The sequence below is a fragment of the Rana temporaria genome, chromosome 12 (assembly GCF_905171775.1).
Source record: "Rana temporaria chromosome 12, aRanTem1.1, whole genome shotgun sequence".
Classification (NCBI taxonomy): Eukaryota; Metazoa; Chordata; class Amphibia; order Anura; family Ranidae; genus Rana; species Rana temporaria.
In genome coordinates, this window is record NC_053500.1 from 52,777,562 (window position 1) to 52,801,819 (window position 24,258).

General features: G+C 42.6%; 1 protein-coding gene across 1 annotated transcript in view; it reads left to right on the forward strand.

The window, feature by feature from the left end:
* Positions 1-24,258, forward strand: part of ERBB2 (erb-b2 receptor tyrosine kinase 2) — a 183,774-nt gene that overhangs the window by 117,897 nt on the left and 41,619 nt on the right. The window contains exons 9-15 of the mRNA XM_040330030.1: positions 549-675; positions 3,935-4,008; positions 7,322-7,412; positions 9,570-9,769; positions 9,862-9,994; positions 13,893-13,983; positions 14,077-14,234. Of these exons, the coding sequence (XP_040185964.1) occupies positions 549-675; positions 3,935-4,008; positions 7,322-7,412; positions 9,570-9,769; positions 9,862-9,994; positions 13,893-13,983; positions 14,077-14,234 (874 nt within the window). The remainder of the gene's footprint in view (positions 1-548; positions 676-3,934; positions 4,009-7,321; positions 7,413-9,569; positions 9,770-9,861; positions 9,995-13,892; positions 13,984-14,076; positions 14,235-24,258) is intronic.

A 24,258-nucleotide genomic window follows, 5' to 3' on the forward strand; every position in this document is an offset into this window, starting at 1 on the left:
AGTGCATTTTTTTTTTTTAGCACCGATTGCTGTATAAGTGTCACTGGTCGCCATGGGTCAAAAGTGTCAGAATGTCCGCCGCAATATCGGAGTCCCGCTATAAGTTGCTGATCGCCGCCTACAATTTGTAGACGCTATAATATTTGTGAAAACCAATCGCTATACACTTATTGGTATTTTTTTAACCAAAAATATGTAGCAAAATACATATTGGCCTTTATGAAGAAATGTGATTTATTTAATTATTTTTTTTTTTTTGGATAGGTTTTATAGCGCAAAGAAGAATAAAAAACGCAGAGCTGATGTGGGGGAAAAAGGACATCAATTTTTTTTTGGGTACATTGTCGCAGGACTGCGAAAATGTCAGTTAAAGTAACACAGTGCCGTATCGCAAAAAAATTGCCTGGTCATGAAGGGGGGTAAATCTTCTGGAGGAAGTCTTTGTACACTGAGTATCATTTTCACTGAGCTAAAAGTTTGGTTTAGGTGGACTAACCTTTTAAGAGATTAATGTATACATCTGTAACACTCTCTCTGTCTCTGTTCAGTTTGTTATGGTTTGGGAATGGACTTTCTGAAGACCACACGGGCTGTCAATTCTACCAACATCCAGCATTTCCAAGGATGCACCAAAATCTTTGGCAACTTGGCATTCCTTCCTGAATCCTTCAGAGCGTGAGTCTTTTTATTTTAAGATCTTGGAAAATGAATGCAATTCTTTTAGACTATGGCTTCATTGACATGCATGATGAGCGCACACTGCGAATTCCAGTGGCAAGAATCTGCAGGTTCTTGTGGCTGGAATGACCGCTAAGAGCTGCAACCAGCTACATTCCTCTGCCCCTAAATGCAGGTAATCACTGGCTGAGAGAAACTGAACAAGCTGCCATCAGCCTGTCTTCTCATTCTGACACTTAGATGCCATCCCACCAGTGAGTCAAGAAAGGCCCCGCTTGGGTGCAAATTTGGTGGTAGAGGCTCATTTTTTTTACAGATTGGTGCAACTCCTAACGAGTATTCAGCTCTGAGTGGTCCAGTGTAATCAAGCACACAATTTTTATAATGAAGGTAGTGCACAGCAGCAGTATTTCCAACACACACGTGACTAATGTCCAGAAATACTGTGGAATAAAACCATCAACCCCCTCTTTTGTGCTTAATTTTTTTGACACTAGTTTAGCTGCCCATAAATGGATCAAAATTTGTCTGGTTCAGCAAGGACAAAAGGAGCTGTTGGAAATATTTTATTGATCAGTCAGCTGCAGCCAATCGTCTGCAGCTCTGATCAGTGTATTCTGACAGAGGATGAGTACCCGCTGTCAGAATACAGTGGGGAGGATTCCTCCATCCACCACTCTTCTGTGAATCAAGGCATCTTCTTCTTTTTTTTTTTTTATCAGCCTGCAGGCTGATTAAAAAAAGGACCCATCTTTGCACAGCCTTAAAGTGGTTGCAGAAGGTTTTTTCAGATAAAATGTGTGTGTAGCAGCCCCCCTAAAACTTGCCTGAGCCCCATCTCGATCCAGCAATGTGCACAAGTGCCTTGGCCATCCGGGACTTTCCCTCCTGATTGGCTGAGACGACAGTGGGAGCAATTGGCTCCCACTGCTATCAATCAAAGTCAGTGAGTCAATGAGAATAGAGAGGCGTGGCCAAGCCGCGGCTCCTTGTCTGAATGGACACAGAGCAGCGGCTAGAGTGCCCCATAGCAAGCTGCTTGCTGTGTGGGGCACTAAGCAGGAGGGAGGGACCAGGAGCGCAAGGGACCTGACCAGAGGAGGATGCGGGCTGCTCTGTGCAAAACCAACTGCACAGAGCAGGTAAGTAAAACACGTTTTATTATGTTAAAAAAAACCACAAGACTTTAACATCACGTTAACCACTTTGCACTCACGCTATAGCAGAAAGATGGCTACAGCACATGCTTCCTTTGCCAGAAGGGCGTCCATGTATGACCTTTCATTCCTGTGCCACCTGCGCAACCCCAGGGGGCATGCGGGCAGCACGCTTTGTGATCACTGAGTCCTTGGGACTCGGCTGATCACAGAGCAGGGTATAGGGCCAATCATTAAGGACCTTTACTTCTGCGATTGGCTGTCATTGGCTGACAGCTAATCACGTGGTAAACAAAAGCTGGTTTCTGGCTTATTTCTTTCTTCACGCTGTCGGCATGAAGAAAATAAGCAAACCGATAACTGGCTTTTGTTAGAGGGACATTGGTCTCCTTAGTGATCAACAGTGCTGCAAATCAGTGCCCGCCAGTGCCATCTATCAGTGCTGCAAATTAGTGGCACCTCATCAGTGCCTCCTGATTAGTGCCGCCTATCAGTGAAGTAGAAAAATGAACTGTTTGCAAAATTATTATTATTTTACAATTTATTTTTTATTTTTTTGCTAAACAAAAAAAAAACCCAGTAGTGATTAAATACCACCAAAATAAATCTCTATTTGTGTGCATTTTTTTTAATAGAAATTTCAATTGGGTACAGTGTTGCATGACCGCACAATTGTCATTCGAAGTGCGACAGCGCTGAAAGCTGAAAATTGGCCTGGTCAGTAAGGGGGTATAAGTGCCCAGTAAGCAAATAGTTAAGCTAGCCATACATTATGAAAATAAATGTATAAATTAAAAATGTTTAGGTTTTAAAGGGAAATTGTACAAGGAAATTGTATAATGTATGGCAAGCCTTAGTATATTTTGCTTACATAATTAGTCAGGCATCCAATTAAAGTACCTATAGTTATACAAAAATGTAAACAAATAGCCAAAAGAAGACACTTTAACGCAAGCCTTCACCCAAAAATTCAAGTTGCTTTTCTTTCCTCCCCCCACACCTGTTCAGAAGTTTCAAGATATTTATTTAAATTTTCTTTCGGGGATGGGAGTGACTACTTTTTTTTTTTTTTTTGGTACCCATTTCCTACTACCTTATTGTTTACTTGGGTAAGGATAATGTTGCCTCGGCTCTTGTAGCTGCTGACTTGTAATGGGTTAAGTTCATCCTTAAAGTGCTATTAAAGGTTCGACTTTTTTTAAAGAAAAATAACAATGTTTATGTTTAACAAGGTCGTATCTGCCTGCTCTGTGAAGTGGTTTTGCACAGAGCAGCCCCGATCCTCCTTTTCTGGGGTCCCCTGCCGCCACTCCTGGCTCCTTCCCCTTGACCAATGCCCCCAATAGCAAGCCGGTTTCTATGGGGGTACTGGTGCGTGCTCGCTCCCGAGCCCTGCTTCATGCGTCCATAAGACGCACAGAGCCGTGATTCGACCCTGCCCCCACACTCTCGCCTCATTGGTTCACTGGCTGTGATTGACAGTAGTGGGAGCCAATGGTCTTCTCCAATGAGGAGAGGGAGTCCCGGGTCGGCCAAGGCTCTCATACACATCGCTGGATCGAGTATTTGGGGGGGGGGGGCTGTGGGGGGAGCAGCACACAGTTTATTACCTTCTTCATGCCTACAATGCATGTAGGTAAAAAACCTCAGCCTTTACAACTACTTTAAGGTGCCTTAACATAACAAAAGTGTTAGCCTTTATTAGCTGCCCGTTCCAAATTACCTATGCTATGTATGACTTTCTGAAAGTTGGAGCAAAGTCCATCACCCCCTTCATCCATCCTCCCTTCATTCTAATCCCATGTGGCGAAGACCTGCAGGCTCCGGCACCAAGCATTGCTTTATGGAATGCATCCATGGCTATGCCCCCAATACCAGGAGATTGACATTAAATAGTGTGACCAATGCAATGGTTAAGACGGGATGAGAATTTATAGTGCCTCCTATCTTCAAAGTGGATTGGTTTAAAAACATATTTTTTATTTATTTAAGTATAAAGTAGGTCCATTAATGATTGTAAGGCATTTCAGTGGCCTGATATAGAGCTAATGTTCCTGTCATACTGTATATTGCCTCATTCTTTTTAAACAATTTTCCAGGGATCCAGCACAGAACGTAACACCACTCTCGTTGGTGGATTTGGAAGTATTCAAGACTCTTGAAGAAATTACAGGTACCTAATATGGATACATAGAATGCATTCCGATAAAAAACCTTGTGCCATTACAATCACGTTAAGGTTGAACCGATTCTCTTCCAATTTCATTAAGTGGCCCTGTGTCTTCTTAAGCTCCCTTAAGATATTTGTATAACCCTATTCTATCTCCTCTCAAGAATCTCTTCTCCAGGGAGAATACGTTTAATGTTTGTAGTCGTTCCTCGTAACTGAGGTTCTCCAGATGATTCACGTATCGTTTACTTCCTGGAATCCATCTGCCCTTAGGTCAAGCATGCAGGCAGGGTGTTCTTAGCTAAGATAGACCCTCGTCCAGATGAAAGACAATGGAAATGCCAACGAAGACTCCTGGGATGTATGGCATCATTTTGGCCTAGGCCAGAAACCAGGAAGCAACTGAAGAAATGTAAAAAACAAAACTTAAAACAAATAAATATAATATAGCTTTCAATCTACAGTATGTACTAATGCTAGCAGCATAAGGATTAAAAATAGGTAATGTTGATTGAGACTACTTTAAAGGGGTTGTAAAGGTAAATGTTTTTTTCACCTTAATGCATCCTATATCCTAAAAAACATCCAACGGTACCGCCCCGCATCCCCCCCCCGAACCCCCATTTTACTTTCCTCACCCCTCGAAAGTCCCGCGCACGTCCCCGTGATCCTCTTCGGTTTCCAGCCTGGCCGTTGATTGGCTAGGCTGGACAGATTGATAGCAGCGCAGCCATTGGCTGGCGCTGCTGTAAATCACAACCCATGGGGGGGCGAGTGATACAGTAGGCGGCTATGCCCGCCGCTGTATCACGGGAGCTCGCCCGCAAAAGCTTTCCACCATTAGAGCTCGCTCGCATGAAGGTGGAAAGCTCTTGCGAGGAGGAGCCGAGACAGCCGCCGAGGGACCCCAGAAGACAGGGTTCGGGGACACTGTGCAAAATGAGCTGCATAGTGGTGGTAAGTATAACATGTTTGTTATTTTACAATAAAAAAATGTAACTTTAGTGTTCCTTTAAGGCCTTATGTACACTGGATGTTTTTTACAGCTGCCGTTTTTGGCTTCAGGCATTTTTTTTTTCTACAGCCAGTAACCCCCCCAGCATGTTATCCTATGTGCCCATGTCCACGTGGGCTGTTATCATCATCTTCTGGCTGCAAAAATCACTCAATAAAAAGCGGAAATTCTACTGGCATTTTCATAACGTCCAGTGTGCATGAAGCTTAATGTGTATACTGGTAAAATAAAAATATAAAAAACATATTTTTGTTAGAAGTTTTTTGTCTACAGATAAAAAAAATTATAATTTTTGCAAGACTATATCCCCAAAAAGCCTTGTTTTTCCCCAAAAATATGAATATATTACTTTATCTTAAAGGGGTTGTAAAGGTTTGTTTTTTTATTTTCTAAATAGGATCCTTTAACCACTTGATACCCGTGCTGTAGACGAAAGACGTCCACAGCGCTGCTCTCAACTGCCAGGTGGACGTCCCTGGACGTCTTTTTATTGGCATTCCCCGCGCACGCTGCTGGGGGCGCGCAGCAGGGAAAAACTGTGTCCGGTCTGGCGGCCGCGATGTCTGCCAGGTACCCGCGATTGGCAGTGATAGAGCAGGAACGTGGAGCTCTGTGTGTAAACACAGAGCTCCACGTCCTGTCAGGGAGAGAGGAGACCGATGCTGTGGCCCTTGTACATAGGGACACAGATCGGTCACCTCCCCCAGTCAGTCCCCTCCCCCCACAGTAAGAATCACTCCCAGGGAATACATTTAACCCTTTCCTCGCCCCCTAGTGTTAACCCCTTTTTCTGCCAGTCACATTTATACAGTAATTGGTGCATTACTATAGCACTGTTCGCTGTGTAAATGTGAATGGTTCCAAAATAGTGTCAAAAGTGTCCGATATGTCCGCCGCAATATCGCAGGCCTGACAAAAATCACAGATCGCCGCCATTACTAGTAAAAAATAAGAAAAAAAATCATAAATCAATCCCCTATAATGCGCAAACCAATCAATGAACGCTTATTGCGATATATTTTTTTAAACAAAAATATGTAGGAGAATACGTATCGGCCTAAACTGAGTAAAGAAATTGTTTTTTTTTTTTTTTTTTATTGGGATATTATTATAACAAAAAGTAAAAAATATTGTGTTTTTTCAAAATTTTCTGTCTTTTTTTGTCTAATAGCGCAAAAAATAACCGCAGAGGTGATCAAATACCACCAAAAGAAATCTCTATTTGTGGGGAAAAAAATTATAAAAATATAATTTGGGTACAGTGTTGTATGACCGCGCAATTGTCATTCAAAATGCGTCAGCGCTGAAAGCTGAAAATTGGTCTGGGCAGGAAGGGGGTTTAAGTGCCCAGTAATGAAGTGGTTAAGCTAGTGCATTGTTGGTTCACTTCCTTTTCCTTCACTTTCCCTTCTAAATGTTTTTTTCTTTGTCTGAATTTCTCTCCTCCTTAGTAAGCTTGCCCCCATCATCTGAGCCGTTCTGGCTGGGTGTTAGTCAGCATGCTCGTCCCCTCCCTTGGGACTACATCCCTGCGGGGAGACACTGTGGACACCCGCCGGTGTCCCGCAATCGTGTCACGGAGCTGCAGAACAGGGGGGATGCCTGTGTAAACAAGGCATTTCCCTGTTTTGCCTTGTGACAGAACACTGATCTTCTGCTCACTGTCATTGGGAGCAGCGATCAGTGTCGTGTCACAGGTAGCACAGCCCCCACACAGTTAGAATCATTCCCTAGGATACACTTAACCCCTTTCACGCCTCTAGTGGTTAACGCCTTCCTTGCCAGTGTCGTTTACACAGTAACCAGTGCATTTTTATACCACTGATCGCTGTATAAATTACAATGGTCCCAAAATGGTGTCAAAGGTGTCCGTTGTGTCCGCCATAATGTCGCTGTCACGATAAAAATCGCTGATCGCCACCATTACTAGTAAAGATTTTTTTTTTTATGAAAATGCCACAAAACTATACCCTATTTTGTAGATGATATAACTTTTTTTGCGCAAACCAATGAATAGACGCTTATTGATTTACATATTTTGGGTAAAAAAAATAAAATAAAAAATACATAGTGGCCTAAACTGAAGAAAACATTTTTTTAATTTTTATATATATATATATATATATGTATATATATATTTTGGGGATATTTATTATAGCAAAAAGTAGGCATTTCCTGTCTAGGTGACAGTTGCACCCCCCTATTTCTTCTCACAGGGACAGAAAATTTGGGAAAATCTACACACCTGTGTTTCAGTTTATAATAATTCTGTATGTATGGTTGTCTTTCTCTATGTTGTAGGATATATATACATTGACTCATGGCCTGAAGAACTGGCTAATCTCAGTGTATTTGAGAATTTGCGTGTAATCCGTGGGCGGCTCCTACATAAGTAAGTACGCAATACTGTAATTATAGAAAGAATAGTGAGGTAATACATCAATGTTGCATACACCCTTAATTATTAAAAGTAATGTATTTGTTATTATCTTTTCCTATACTTACTATTAAGGGGAATCTTACCCAAGCAAAATATTGAGGATACGATTTCTGACTTTTCGTTTTGCAAATGCTGGCAGTCATGCTTACCCTTGTACTTCAGTACTGTGAGCCACTGAACAAGTATTCAAATAATGACTTATCTGCATACCATGTTTCCCCAAAAATAAGACCTACCCCGAAAATAAGACCTAGCATTATTTTCCCGGAGGGCTGCAATATTAGCCCTACCCTGAAAATTAGCCCTAGTTTAAAATGCTTGTGAAATCCTATAATCCACTCTTACAGTATTATCTAATGTACAATGTGTGTGTTTCTGTAATATAAATGCGGAGAAGAGAGCTCTAGCGGGTCACAGAAGCGCAGAGCGGTGCTATAACAAATGTATTTGGCACAATTATATTACAGAAACACATACTAGTTATATACTAGTTAGTACTGTAATAGAGTGGATTATAGGATTTTACAAGCATTTTAACTCACACTGGGGATTCCTGTCAGGCAGGGAGAGAGAGGGGCAGAGAAGACAGCAGATTACATGGTAAGACCTACCCCGAAAATAAGCCCTTCTGTGTCTTTTGTTGCCAGAATTAATATAAGACTGGCTTATTTTCGGGGGAAACACAGTGGTATTGAAGTGAGAGGGTCCACATAATAGCCATGCAACGATAGTCCATGTCAAAAAGGTTTATTTTAGGATGGAGTTTAAAACCTTTTGGAGGATCTGTCAGGTTAGGGAGGAAGTGTAGTAAACCTCCCTAAAAGTCCACCACCCCCACAGGGTTTTTTTCACCAGCTTTTTGTCTCATCTAGGCTAGGCACATAAATTAGAAATCACTGTTTTGTCATGTATTTTGGGGTTGTGTCCAGTATGTGCAAAAAGAGATCACACAAATACTTAAAGTGTACATTTTTTTAAAAGATAATGACAGATAAAAATAAAGAAAATATGACAAGAATACCCAACTAAAGATGCTGTTTCGCCACGGAGTCCCCCCATAAAGGCATGGCCATGCAATCAGACCAAATGCTTGCATGATGCCACTCTGGAGAGGAGACTACACCTACAAGTTCTAGCTAGGGTATATAGGTCTTGTGTGTAGGACATGGTCAAGCCCACCCTCAGAGCAAAATGACCTTCTAAGGAAAATGACAAATTCCTGAAGGAGAGGGGTCTGGCTTCTCCATATAGGTAGTTCACATTCCTGTAAGAGGAGTCATCCAAGGTAACTAGAATAACCAGGATATGGGAGGCTTTATTGGATATTTGTGAGGCCAACCTTAACAAGGAATATGAAATGGGGAAATTGCATATCAATCATTCACTTGCCCACTAAACAATCATAATAAACTTTTCCCAGTGTGTGAAACACCCTGATATTGAGACATCAAAAATATGAGTTGGAAGACAGAAGGTAGAAACGCTGTACACTGAAACTCAGCCACTATTTAGAAAGAGAAAGATATGGCTTCAGCTTGAATACATCCTGGCTATACCATATAGAGGAGTTCAGGCTGAAACCGTATCCACATCGTTCTATGTAGTGGCTGGGTTTTAGTGTGTGGCGCTTCTACCTTCTGTCTCCCGATCTGTTTCAGCTAGCCTGGGTGAGCTTGTTTGAATGTTGGCACCACATCTGGGCTTTGGACTGCAACGGGGGCATTTTGCTGTGCTTTGAGTGGCGTTCCCCGGTTTTTATATATGGGTCACCAAAAAAATGGAGATGCCAAACGTTTCTCTGCACACTCATTTGTGGGTTTTAACGTCTGCCTTCGCACCCACCTTGGCATGTCGGTGATGAATGGCAGCTGAATGTTATTAATTTGAGAGAATGTTCAATAAGCTGCATGAAATAAGTACAAATTTTGGGGTAATTGACTACATGCTGTGTACATTGAGAGATCTATGCATTCAAGGAGAGAGGCACAAACGGGTCTTCCTTATGCTTCTCTCCTTGGATGCAGACAGCACATCTGTTACATCTAGATTACTTTCTGTATCAAAAAATGTGGTACTGATTAATGCAATATCTGTTGTATTTCTTCGTAGTGGGGCGTATTCGATGGTTGTCCGCAATCTTTCCATGTCATCTCTTGGCTTGCGGTCCTTAACGGAGATCAGCAGTGGATTGGTGCTGCTAGAGGCCAACCCCAATCTTTGCTATCTGGACACTGTCCCGTGGACAAAAATATTTAGGAATTCTAGACAAGCTATATTGAAGACCACGAATAAACCACAGAATGAGTGTGGTAAGTCGACGCTGAATAAAGTAGTACTTTTCTTTTAGACATCGTGGTCTTTTAGTGGTTTTGGCAACCCAAGTATTTTCTTTATCTCATAGAAAAAGAGGGACATGTGTGCTTCCAGCTGTGTGGTAATGCTGAGTGCTGGGGATTTGGACCGTCTCAGTGTGTCAACTGTAGTGGCTTGCTTCGTGGGAATGACTGTGTGGAATCCTGCAATGTGGAAGAGGGGTGAGTGTTTTGTACTGTGCTAAAGCTATATGCTGGGAGTACAATTTTCACAAAGTGGCATGGTTCTTATCAAGGGGAAGGTACAATGGTGACACCATAATTTAAAGGGGAAGAAAATGTTGTCCTCAAAAATCTTTCTTCTATCATGAACCCCAATATTAGTACAGTGTTCTGTTTAAAATAATACAAAAAAAATGTTCTATCTTATTTGCCTTGAACCTGCACCTGTCACGTGACCACAAAGCTTCAATCTCTCTTCAAGTCGCTGGGTGTGTTTAAAGCGGAGAACCGGGAAAAAAATAAAATAAAAGCCAGCAGCTACACATACTGCAGCTTCTGGCTTTTAATAAATGGACACTTACCTGTCCTGCTGTCCCTCGATGTCGGCACCGCAGCTGATGTTTCCATTAGCTGCCGGGTGCTGCCGCCGCCATTGCAGGTAAGGGAACCCAGCAGTGTAGCCTTTCGGCTTCACGCCGGGAACCCTACTGCGCATGCGCGAGGCCTGCTCCTCTCTCCTATTAGCCCGGAGGCCAAGGGAGGAGGAGGGAGCCCCGCGGTGACGTCACGGCCGCAGCCGGACTCCCGGAAGTGGGAAAAGATACCTGTCAAAGGCAGGTATCCTGTTCCAAAGAAGGGTGCCAATTGTGGCACCGGAGGGGAGAGGAATCCGATGAGCGGAAGTTCCACTTTAGGGTGGAGCTCCGCTTTTAAATGTGACCTAATGACCTCACACATGGGTGCGGAGCTGGACTGGACAAGGGCCTGGTGGGACTGAGGCAGGATAGAGGAGGAGCTAAGTGTGGCAGAGGTGGGGCTTAGGCAGGCTGAGCTGGAAAGACTATACACAGATACCGACAACAGTTTCGGGAAGTGCATGTGATCAGCTACATTAACCAACAACCTTGTTTCTGTGCAGCTCAGGGGATTGCTGATTGTCAAGAAATCAAACTGTGACTCTCCAGCTTTTGCCAAACTACAGGTCCTATGAGGCATTGTAAGGCTGACAATTACAAGCATGGTTCTCAAAGGCAGGGGCATGATGGGACTTGTAGTTCGGCAACAGCTAGAGGGCCACAGTATCTAGATGAAACTGTTGTTTCTAATATGGACAATCAGCAATTAATTTTTATTTATTACACATACTGAACAAGGGCATATTTTGATTCTTGGCTGGAATTTCACTTTAAGATGTTCTTGCAGAATTTACTTTAAGGCTGGGTTCACATACAGCTGGGAAAATACTTTTTTGATCCCATGCAGATTTTGTAAGTTTGCCCGGTTAGAAAAAAATAAAGGGTCTATAATTTTTATCATAGGTGTATTGATAGAGACAGAATATCCATCAGAAATCCAGGAAAAACACATGATACAAATGTAATAAATTTGAGATGCAGTCTAGTGAGTAAAATAAGTATTTGATCCTCAAGCAAAACATGACTTGGTACTTGGTGGAGAAACCCTTGTTGGCAAGCACAGAGGTAAGTTTCTTGTAGTTTGTGACCAGTTGACACATCTTAGGAGGGATTTTGGTCCACTCTTTTTTTTTTTTTTTTTTTTTCCTGATCTTCTCTAAATCCTTAAAGTTTCTTGGCTGTTGCTTCGCTCGGCTCTCTCCCATAAATTTTCTATAGGATTAAGGTCTGGAGACTGGCTAGGCCACTCTGTGATTATAATGTGCTTCTTCTTGAGTCACTCCTTTTGTAGCCTTGGAGGTATGTTTTGGGTCATTGTCTTGCTGGAAGATCCATTTATAACCCATCTGCAGTGTTCTGGCTGAGGGAAGAAGGTTCTCCTCCAAGATTTCACAATACATGGCCCCATCCATTGGCCCCTCAATGTGGCAAAGTTGGTCTGTACCTTTAGCAGAGAAATGGCCCCAAATCATAATGTTTCCACCTCCGTGCTTGACTGTAGGGATGGTGTTCTTGGGGTCACAATCAGCATTTTTCTTCCTCCAAACGTCTGAGCTCAACCTCTAAAGCGGTTGTAAACCACTTTTCTTTTTTTTTATCCCCGGGCCTTCAATGTAAAGGCATAATGTGCATTACCCAGCTTCACTTGTCTTCCTTCCGGTTCTGCTGACTCCGGCTGTGTGACTGGCTGAAAGCCGCGATGACGTCACTCCGACGCATGAACAGGGGAACCATCATTCACAGCACAGGATTCTGAAGGAACGGCATGGGTGGCCATTGCTTCAGAGCGCATGCGCCTTATTATAAGCCTGATTATAGGCTTCACTATAGGTACAAATAATACATTGGACTTTACTTCCTCTTTCACCACTAGTGTACCAGCCTGTAATACATACCTCTTTTATTACCAGACCAATTTACAGTTTTCAGTGCTGTGATAGCTTGACTGACAATTACTCGTAATGCAACCCTGTACCCATATTCATTTTATACCATTTTCTGAGACACATGGGGGGTTATTTACGAAATCTGGTGCAGCTCTGCATATAAACTAATTGGCTTTCAGGTTTCATTGTCAAAGCTTAATTGAACAAGCTGAAGTCAGAAGCTGATTGGCTACCATGCACAGCTGCAGCAGATTTTGAGTGCTCCAGTTTTAGCAAATCTCCCCTATAGAGCTATCTTTTGGTGGTATTTAAGGTGGAGGTCCACCCTAAAAAAAAAAAAAAAAAAAATACATCAAAATCCTAGAAAAAAATATATGTTTTACTTACCAGAAACGGCGGTTGCTATGCGGATCTTCCTAATCTGCCTCTTCCCATACCTAAGCAGGTATTTTTCCTCGCCCTCCTTGCGTTGTCTTCTGGGCAATGGGGCGCGCTGCCTTCTGGGAACTGTGTGTATCCCAGAAAGCAGCCGCCCATTCACAAAGCGCTGCGAGACTCGCGCATGCGCAGTAGGAAATGGGCAGTGAAGCCGCAAGGCTCCAATGCCTGTTTCCCTCAGTGAGGATGGCGGCGCCGGGAGCTGCCAGGATCGAGGGATGGGCGACATCGCGGGTGCCTAGACAGGTAAGTGTCCTTTATAAAAAGTCAGCAGCTACAGTGTTTGTAGCTGCTGACTTTTAAAAAAAAAAATCACGGGTGGAACCCCGCTTTAAGAACAGCTGAGTTTTTTTTTTTTTTTTTTTTTTACATTTACTTAGCATATAAAGGAAAAAAGACGAACATTTCAGAAAAAAAAACTTGTCTCCTTTTTACTTTTGTTAAAATAAACATTTCAGGGCCATACAAGTTCAACCTCCAGCCCACCTCTTTATAAGCGATAGACACCCCAGTTTGATCTTCTTTTTTTATTTATTTTTTATTAAGGGGGTAAAAATGAAGCTTTGTAATGTTGGACCAATACATTATTGTGCGGGTCATACACAGAGGTAGGAGAAGGTGAAGGGGTTAAGGATCAGGCCCCATACAATGACAGGATGGAGATGAAGGAGTTAATGTGCAAATGCGCACGATAAGGGAAGTGAAGGGATCATGTACAGTACACATACAGAGACATGTTGATCAGATGTGGAGCAGGAAAAAGGGTTACAAAAAATGATCTTGGTAAAAATGAATAAAGGAACAGCTCCTCTCGCAGGCCCATTCATTTCCCATTCATAGATTTCTTTCCTTGTTGTGAAGGGATCTACCATGTAAACATTTACATTGTGACCACTATGATTAGCTATCACAATGATCACAAGGTACTAAGCCGATTGGAGCGGCTCAGTACACTTTGTATAGAGCCGCCTAGTGATGGCTCAGTGCGTAAATATTTATAGGTAGAAAGACCACCTGCGTTTTTCCACAGTACATTTTTATAAATGTACTTTGGTGGTAAAAAGCCTAGAACTTAAAAACAAAAAGCTTCTTTGCAGTATTGAATCTGCTACATAGTTGCTAGTATTGTATAATGTGTAATAATCATTTTTTTTTTAGGGAGCCGCGGGAAGTTGTTGATAAAGGCCAGTGTATAATGTGTCACCCAGAGTGCTTGCTGCAGAATGGATCCCAGACGTGCCTTGGTCCGGTCAGTGTTCTGCATTTTGTATTCTGTGTATATTTAGGATTTTCCATATTGTATTGTTGATGGTGTTCTTACCCAGTCACGTTTTTCTAATAGAGTGCAGAGCAGTGTGTGGCCTGTGCCCACTACAGAGATGGCACAACATGTGTGAACCATTGCCCGAGTGGAAAGAAGATGGACTCCTTTGTGCCTGTTTGGAAATACGCAGACAAAGATGGAGACTGTCAGCTGTGCCCTGTTAACTGCTCCCATTCGTAAGTGCCCTGGATTGTCCCTGCTTTATATACATGAAGAGAGAGAGGGTGTTTTTTTCCCTTTTTATAACTTTATTGATAAAATAAATGCTTTTCTCTTTCCAAAAATGGATAGCAACATGGTTGAAGCTTAAACAAAAAGTTTAATCTGAAATGGTTAATAATTACTTTTTGGCAACTCAGTTTCTTACTAGTTTCTAATACAGCTGGTAAAATAAGTATTGAATGCGCGACCATTTTTATTTTTTTAGGTAAATATTTTTTTAAAGGTGCTATTAACATGAGATTTTTGGTAACAACCCATGCAATCCATACATACAAAGACACCAAAACAAATAAGTTCAGAAATTAAGTTATGTGTTATAAAATGGAATGACACACAGGAAAAAGTATTGACCACATTAAAAAGGGGAGGTGCAAAGAGTCATGGAAAGTCAAGACACTAGCTGAGATCTGTCAATAGCAATCCTGCCCCTTGTCAGTGCAAATTTAATATCGGCTGGTTCAGTCTCAACTGATGGCCTATAAAAAGGTGTCTCATTACTAAGGTGTCACACAAACATCTCATGATGGGTAAAAGCAAAAAAGCTCTCAAAGACCTTCCCAACCTTATTGTTGCAAAACATACTGAAGGCGTTGGTTACAGGATTTCAAATTTTCTGAATGTTCCAGTGAGCACTGTTGGGGCCATAATCTGGAAGTGGAAAGAACATAATTTCACCATAAATCGGCCACGACCAGGTGCTCCTCGCAAGATTTCTGACAGAGGAGTGAAAATAAGAGAGTTGTCAGAGTTGTTCAAGAGCCAAGGACCACTTGTTGAGAGCTTCCGAAAGACCTGGAATTAGCCGGTACAATTGTTTGAGAAAATAATCAGTAATGCAGTCAACTGCCATAGCCTGAATGCACGCTCACCACACAAGACTCCTTGCTGAAGAAAAAGCATGTTGAAGCTCGTTTAAAGTTTGCTGAACAATGTTTAGACAAGCCAGGTCAGATGAGACCAAAACTCTTTGGATGCCATAATACACACCATGCTTGGAGATCAAATGGCACATCACCCCAAAAACACCCCCATAACAATAGTGAAGTTTGGAGGTGGGAATATCATGGTGTGCGGCTGTTTTTCAGCATACGGTACTGGAAAACTTCATATCATTGACGGAAGGATGAATGGAAAACCTGTGCCAAGACATTCTTGATAAAAATCTCCCCCCATTTACCAAAATGATGAAGATGAAACGAGGGAGGACATTTCAGCGAGAAAATTATGCCAAACACAAAGCCAAGGAAACTCTCACTTGGTTTCAAAGAAAGGAATATAAAGCCACTAGAATGGCCCAGCCAATCCCCTGACTTGAATCCAATAGAAAATCTATGGAAAGAACTAAAGATCAGAGAGCCAATAGAACCTTCAAGATTTGAAGACTGTGTGGAAGAATGGGCCAAAATTTCACCTGAACAATGCATGTGACTAGTTTCTCCATACAGCAAGAGTTTTACACAACTTGATTTCTGACCTACCGTATTTATCGGCGTATAACGCCACACTTTTTTCCCCTTAACCACTTCCCCACCGTGCCATAGACAAAAGACGTCTACAGCAGGGGGCTGGCGCCATCTGGTGGTGAGCCGTTGGTATTACACGTTATTACCACCAGATGTGAGCTGGCGCCATCTGGTGGTGGCCGTTGGTATTACAAGTTAAGCATTACAAGTTAAACAGCAATTCTAAGGTCATTTTTCACTATTTTCACTGCCATCTTCTTCCCTCTAATTAGAACCCCCAAACATTATATATATTTTTTATCCTAACACCCTAGAGAATAAAATGGTGATCGTTGCAATACTTTCTGTCACGCCGTATTTGCGCAGCGGTCTTACAAGCGCACTTTTTTGGGAAAAAATTACACTTTTTTTTATTAAAAAATAAGACAACAGTAAAGTTATCCCCATTTTTTTTTTAATATTATGAAAGATAATGTTACGCCGAGTAAATTGATACCCAACATGTCACGCTTCAAAATTGCGTTCGCTCGTGGAATGCCGACAAACTTTTACCCTTTAAAATCTCCATAGGCAACGTTTAAAAAAATCTACAGGTTGCATGTTTTGAGTTACAGAGGAGGTCTAGGGCTAGAATTATTGCTCTCGCTCTACCAATTGCAGCGATACCTCACATGTGTGGTTTGAACACCGTTTACATATGCGGGCGCTGCTCACGTATGTGTTCGCTTCTGCGCGCAAGCTCGTCGGGACGGGGTGCGTTCTCTGGCTCCTAACTTTTTTAGCTGGCTCCTAGATTCCAAACAAATTTGTCAACCCCTGGTCTACAGCGCAGTGGAGTTATTCTGGGAGGATGTCCCTGGGAAGTATTGAAGTATACAGGAGAATTTCTTGCAAGCAAAAATAGGAGACAGAGTTTAATCACTTCATAGTTCCTAAGTTGCTGGGATATTTTGGGCTGCCAGTGTGAAAGTAGTACCAGTGCGGGAGAAGCGGGGAGGACACCACCAAGGCCGCAGAAGGCCGCCGGACCAGACAAGGCGGCCAATGGATGCCGGGCAAGACACAGACGAGGGGCATTCAAACTGTAAGTATTTCTTTTTTTTCCTTAGAATTCCCTTCTAGGTTTGGGGTGCGCGATATACGCCGGTGTGCGCTTTACCCCGCTAAATACGGTAATTTGTTTTGGTTTCTCTGTATGGGTTGTTACCGACCTGTGGTGAAAAATTTATGTCAATGGCACCTTTTTAGAAATAGATTTACCTAGAAAAATAATGCCGTGTTTAATACTTAGTTTTGCCGCTGTATCTGTCAGGGAGTCTGGTAGACAGATGGCTTCACAGCAACTTGCTATAGCCATTGGGAAGGGTTCTCTGCAGCATTGGAGGGATACATTCTTCATAACGGTGACTGCAGCATAAAAGATCGCTCCTTTTGTTTTAATAACAGATATGAGACTTTATGGATGTAGGGAGCATGGTAAAGCCTGGATCTCCACGCTACATGGCAAAGCCTGGATCTCCAGTTGGCAAACTACTGGAACCCCTAAAATACTGTATAACCATTCTCCAATGAGCATCTTCACTTTTTTAAATGGTTATAATAAGGATTACTTTCAGGGATTACTTGATTTTTCCATTAGTTACTTGTATTCTTTCCCTTTAACTACATGCCTACCGGGCCAATTCTTAACACTTCTCTCCTACATGTAAAAATCATAATTTTTTCGCTAGAAAATTACTCAGAACTCCCAAACATATGTGTGTTTTTTTTTTACAGCAGAGACCCTAGGGAATACAATGGTGGTTGTTGCGACTTTTTATCTCGCTCAGTATTTGCTCTGCAAATTTTCAAAATCAATTTAAAAAAAAAAAAAAGTTTCATTTATTTAAAAAAAAAAAAAAACGTAAACTTAGCCCAGTTTTTGTGCATAATGTGAAAGATAATGTCACGCCAAGTAAATGGATACCTTGCATGTCTTGCTTTAAAATTGTGCACACGTGTGGAATGGCGACAAACTTCGGTACTTAGCCACTAGAGGTCAAATGACGGCTACAGCGTGGGTCTGAAAATCCAGGAGTATGTCAATGGACGTCCTCCCCTTTGCACGCGCAACGCGCACCCCCTGCAGGGCGCACGCGCTGTGATCGGAGTCACTGAGACTCGTGGATCACAGATCCATGAGGGGGCCGGTCCCGGCCCCTTACCACGTGATCAGCTGTCAGCCAATGACAGCTGATCACACGATGTAAACAAAGGATCGGTAATCGTTTTGTTTTTTTTCATCACGCTGACAGCGTGAGGAGAAAAAAAGCAGATCACCGGCTTGTTTACAAGGGACATCAGTCCCGAAGAGGAAGGAAGCACATCGGGCTCATCAGTGCCCATAAAAACCGCCTGCCATTGCCGCCTGCAGTGCCACCTATCAATGCCCCTATCAATGCTCACGATGCCAATCAGTGCCACCTAGTAATGCTGACTATCAATGTAACAGATTATTGCCACTCATCAGTGCCCATCACTGCCAGTGCCACCTTATCAGTGCCCATCAGTACAGCCTCATCAGCGTACATCAATGAAGGAGAAAAATTACCCGTTTGCAAAATTTTATGGGCCAGATTCACAAATGAGATACGACGGTGTATCTCAGATACACCATCGTATCTCGGATTTTTTCTAGTCCTATCTATGCACCTGATTCATAGAATCAGTTACGCATAGATAGGGCTGAGATCCGACAGTGTCACACTGTGTTACACTGTCGGATCTTTTTTTTGATTTAAAAATGGCGCCGGGGGCGTTCCCGCTGATTTACACTGAATAATATGTAAATCAGCGAGATACGCGAAATTCACGACCGTACGCGGACCCGACGCGGTGTTCTTACGTCGTTTCCGTAGCGCGGTACCCGTCGTATACTTACCCATGCTAAAAGCAGGGGTAAGTATTGTTAAGTATGGCCGTCGTTCCCGCGTCGATTTTGAAATTCCCTACGTCGTTTGCGTACGCCGATTCACGAACACGCGCGTCGCAAGTCCCGCTCACGTCGCAACCACTGACGTCCTATTGACGTCAGTGGGAGCAATGCACGCCGGGAAATTCCCCGGACGACGCATGCGTATTTAAATCGGCGCGGGAGCGCGCCTGATTTAAATATGACACTCCCCTAGCCGCGGAATTTGAATTCCGCTGGGGGAGTTAGGATCCGCCGTCGCAAGTTTGGAGGTAAGTGTTTTGTGAATTTGACACTTTCCTCACAAACTTGCGAGGGCGGATCTTAAAACACATAGGTTACACGGATCTAAAGATCCGCTAACCTTTGTGAATCTGGCCCATTAACTAAATATAAAAAAATATAATACATTTTTTATTTATTTTTTAACAAAAAAGAAAAACGGCAGAGGTGATCAAATACCACTAAAAGAAAGCTCTATTTGTGGGTACAAAAATAAAAAAAATTGTCATTCAAAGTGCGACAGCACTGAAAGCTGAAACCTGGTCTGGGCAGGATGGGGGTTTAAGTGCCCAGTAAGCAAGTGGTTAAAGGGGTTGTAAACCCTCAAGGTTTTTTTTACCTTAATGCATAGAATGCATAAAAACCTTCTGTAGTGCAGCTTGCCCCCCTTCCAGTGACAGGGATGAGCACAGCAGCTCCAGCCTCTGTCTTGGGGTCCTTATTGGATAGATTAAGAGCCTTTGGCTCATGCTGCTGTCAATCAAATCCAGTGACGCGGGGGCCAGGGGGCGGGGCTGAGTCCTGCTGTCTGTGTCAATGGATGCAGCAGCAGGATACGGGAGCGTTCCCACACGAGAGGGAAAGTGTCTCTGTAGGGGCACTCGAGAAGAGGAGGAGCCAGGAGCGCCACTGAGGGACCCCAGAAGAGGAGGATTGGGGCCGCTCTGTGCAAAACCCTTGCACAGAGTAGGTAAGTTTAACCTCTTCCATACCGGGCAGTTATACACACTTCCATACCAGGCCTATTCTGGCACTTCTCTCCTACATGTACAAATCATAATTTTTTTGCTAGAAAATTACGCAGAACCCCCAAACATTATATATGTTTTTTTAGCAGACACCCTAGGGAATAAAACGACGGTCATTGAAACCTTTTATCTTGCACGGTATTTGCGCAATAATTTTTCAAACGCCTTTTTTTGGGAAAAAAATTGTTTCATGAATTAAAAAAATTTAAAAACAGTAAAGTTAGCCCAATTTTTCTGTAAAATATGAAATATGATGTTACACCGAGTAAATAGATACCTAACATGTCACGCTTTAAAATTGCGCACACTCATGGAATGGCGCCAAACTTCGGTACTTAAAAATCTCCATAGGCAACGATTTGAAATTTTTTACAGGTTACCAGTTTAGATTTACAGAGGAGATCTAGTGCTAGAATTGTTGCTGGCACTCTAACGCACGCGGCGATACCTCACATATGTGGTTTATACAGCGTTTACATATGTCGGCGGGACTTGCGTGTGCGTTCGCTTCTGCGCGCAAGCTACCGGGGACAGGGGCGTTAAAAAAATAAATTTTTATTTCTTTTTTTTTTTTTATATATTTATTTCTTTTTTTACACTTTTTTTTTAAATTTTTTATTTTTTTTTATCACTTTTATTCCTATTACAAGGAATGTAAACATCCCTTGTAATAGGAATGTGTGTGACAGGTACTCTTTATGGAGAGATGCAGGGTCAATAAGACCCCACATCTCTCCTCCAGGCTGGAAAGCATGAAATCGGTGAAAAAAAATTCACCGATCTCATGCTTGTGGTTGCTTAGCAGCCGCAATCGCTGCTTTGTTTACTTACGGGACCCGGGCGTGACGTCATCACATCGCGCCCGGGTCCTCCGACGGTCATAGAGATGACTGGTGACCATCTGGTCACCAGTCATCTCTATGCTTCCTGCGAGCGCCGGACGATTCGTTCTCCGGGCCCCCGATGGCACGGGAGAGCCCGGAGAAGCACCGGATGGCGGCGGGAGGGGGGGGATGTCCCCTCCCGCCGCCTGTAAGAACGATCTAGCGGCGGAACCGCCGCTATGATCGTTCTTACGTTGTGCAGAATCGCCGGCAGTTTAGAAGGATATCTGAATGATGCCTCTTAGCTGCAGGCATCATTCAGATATCCACCCGGAAAGCCCAGGACGTCATATGACGTCCACTCTGAACGGCAGAAGTTCTTTGTGGACGTCATTTTACTATGGGCTGGTAGGGAAGTGGTTAACATGTTTTTTTTTTTTTTTTTTAAATGTACCTTTGCAACTACTTTAAGAATCCCCATAGGCGACGCTTTAATTCTTTTTACAGGTTACCTGTTTAGAGTTAGTGGTGTTTCTTCAAATGCAGAGGCCAGGCGTGATGTAACATCGCGCCCCGCCTCTGGACAATCACAGACTTTTGGGGGACCATCTGGTCCGCAGGAAATCTCTATGGACATCATCCAGCGCCGTTCGATTCCTTCTCTGGCTCGCCGGTTGCACATGTCCCCTCCCGCCGCCTATAAGACCAATCAAGCGGCTGAACATCCACTATGATCATTCTAACGGTAAAGGGAATCGCCAGCTGTAAAAGAAGATATCTGAATGATAACTGCACAGGGCATCATTCAGATATCACCGCTCAGTCTGCGACTTCATATGATGTTGGGCGCGTAGGAAGTGGTTAATGGAAGACGTACGGTCGTCTTATGTCCAGCCTGGGTCAATTATGACGACAGTCACTTAAAATATTTGTATAATAATTTTTATTAGAGAAAGGAAAAATCAGAGTACCAAATACAGCCAAGGTACCTAAGTACCGCACAGTAGCACATAATCACAAAATGTCAATACATACTCTGAATATAGGCAATTTTTATATCCTATATCAAAAGAAAGCAGAGAAAAACATCACTATCTATGATTTACCCGCTACTAGCTAATACTAAAGACAAAAAGGGAAAAAAAAGAAGGGGAGAAAATAAAAATAAAATAAATAAATAAATAAGGGGGGCCGAAGACACCGTAATGAACGGATCTTCTAAGGTCTCTACGTACCAAAAGGAGTGAGCAGGAAATGGTCAAAGCCAAAACAGCAATCTCATCCCATATCGAGTTGTAAGTATTGATCAGAATACCTGAACGCCACCCAAGGTGACCACGTCTGATTGAATTTTTCCGACGATTCCCTGGCAATTTCTACCGTTTCCTCCAATTGGTGGATGTTCTCTATGGAGCTAAACCATTCCGGAATGGAAGGAATATCCTTCGATTTCCAGTGCCTGGGAATCAAAACTTTCGCTGCATTCAGCAGATGTCTAGTCAATGATTTTTTATAATGTTGCATGGAGCAGTCCGACAGTCACTTAAAATGGCAGACGTGGTCAGGAGTAAAGGATTCTTTTGACGGAAGTCTGAACTGGAAAAATACAAAAAGATCTTGAATAAAGTCATTGTATACAGCTACAATATAAATGGGATGACCACTGTGACAGTTTTCTGCCCTCTTTACTTGTAGTAGCTGGGAGAATGCATCTACACAGGACCCAATAGGGTTGGAGGAGTATGTCCACTCTTGCTACCATGACATTGATAAAGTCTAATGCCGCGTACACACACGACCATTTTTAATGTTCTTGAAAAAAACAAAGTTTTTTTTTCAACGTGATTCCTCTCAAGCCTGCCTTGCATACACACGATCGTGAAAAAAAAAATGCTCGAGCAAAGCGCGGTGACGTACAACACATACGACGGCACTATAAAGTTTCCATTCGGATGGCGCCACCCTTGGGGCTGCTTTTGCTGATTTTGTGTTAGTAAAAGTTTGGTGAGAGACGCTTCATGCTTTTCAGTCTGTTACAGCGTGATGAATGTGCTATCTCCATTACGAACGCTAGTTTTACCAGAACGAGTGCTCCCGTCTCATAACTTGCTTCTGAGCGAGTGCGTTATTTTCACGTCGTTAAAGCCCACACACGTGTTCTAAATTTTTAATGCCCATTTTTCACGTCAAGAAAAATGCTCTGGAGCCCACACCTGATCGTTTTTTAATGACCATTAAAAAAAAAAAAAAAATGGTCGTGTGTACGCGGCATAAGGCCTCATGTACATTGCTGCTGGTAAACGGACCATTAGAAGAAGTTGGACATTTTATTCAGCTGTCCCTGAACTCTCCTCTGTTGTTTTATCCGGTCGTTTAGAGGCAATTGAGTTTAGTAGCATTTTTTTAAAAGCAAAAAAATGCCTTCAGAACGAAATTTATTGGCATTTGAAACGCCAAATGCTTGTAACCGCGTGCAAACGCGGGTAAGCGCGGGTAACTCGCATTTAGCCGCATTTCTTTTTATAGGTGTTTTTTAATAGATACAATTTTGACCATTTACAATGCAAAACACGCTTCTAAACGCGGCATGTAAATGCAGCACAACAGACGTTTTTAACCGTCGGTTACTAGCTGTCAAGTTCCATCTTTCAGGAGAGGTTTCACCAGAGTATCCACGAATCAACTTGTATATATCCTAGTCTTCTTTCTGCGATCTGTAATCCTTAAACTTGTGGCAATCAAGAAGAAAACATTGTAAAAAAGGATTTGCTCTTTATTTTAACAGCTTAAAAAACAGGTACGATATCCAAATAGGATTGATGCAACCCCTTCCTGTACAGGCATTAATTAGCATCCAATAAACCATAGAAAGGCTTGGAAAGCTCAGGTGTGTAAGAGTGCGTTCCACCTAAAGCCCAATACACTGCACCATGCATCCTAACTTGACGCGTTTCGTCATCAAAGCTGACGTCATCAGAAGCTGGGAATCGCTGTGTGTAAATCTCCCTATTTACTGAATCATCTGCAACAATAAACTCAAACGAGGAATGCACAGAACAAAAAACAATCTCCCTGTGCATCCATTTCCTATAAAATAACGCAGCCCTAATACTAACAATAAAATTCAAATAAATTAATTACCCATTTTTCAATGCGTACTCACCCAAACTTGTGGCAATATAGGGATATGTATACTAAAATACTAATAAAATGCTAATGCTACTAGAAGCTGGCACAAAAATGCTAATATCAGCATTTTTCATTCCGTTTTTTTTTTCCCTAGCTTTTTTTTTTTCTGCTCATGAAAAACGTTAGTGTGCATGGAGCCTTGATCCCCTTTTACACTGAAGCGCAGCTAAAACAGCGCTAAAGCGCCAGTCGTTTTTGCGGTGCTTTAGCAGTGTTTTGGCAACGCTTTTCTGGCGTTAACGGGGCAGATTATTTAAAGAAAGGAAAGAGGTTCAGTTTTACAGCGCTTTTCAAATCGTTTTTAAGGCGCTTTGTAAGCGCTGCCCATTCATTTCAATGGGCAGGGGCCTTTTGGCAAAGATATTTTGAGAGCACTCAACGCACCCCAAAGATGCTGCTTGCAGGAATTTTTCTAACATCCAGCAAGCGCACCACCCCATTGTGAAAGCACCCATTGCAATGAATGGGAGGCAGTTTTCAGACACTTTTTAGAAGCTATTTCTAGCGCTAAAACGTCTGGA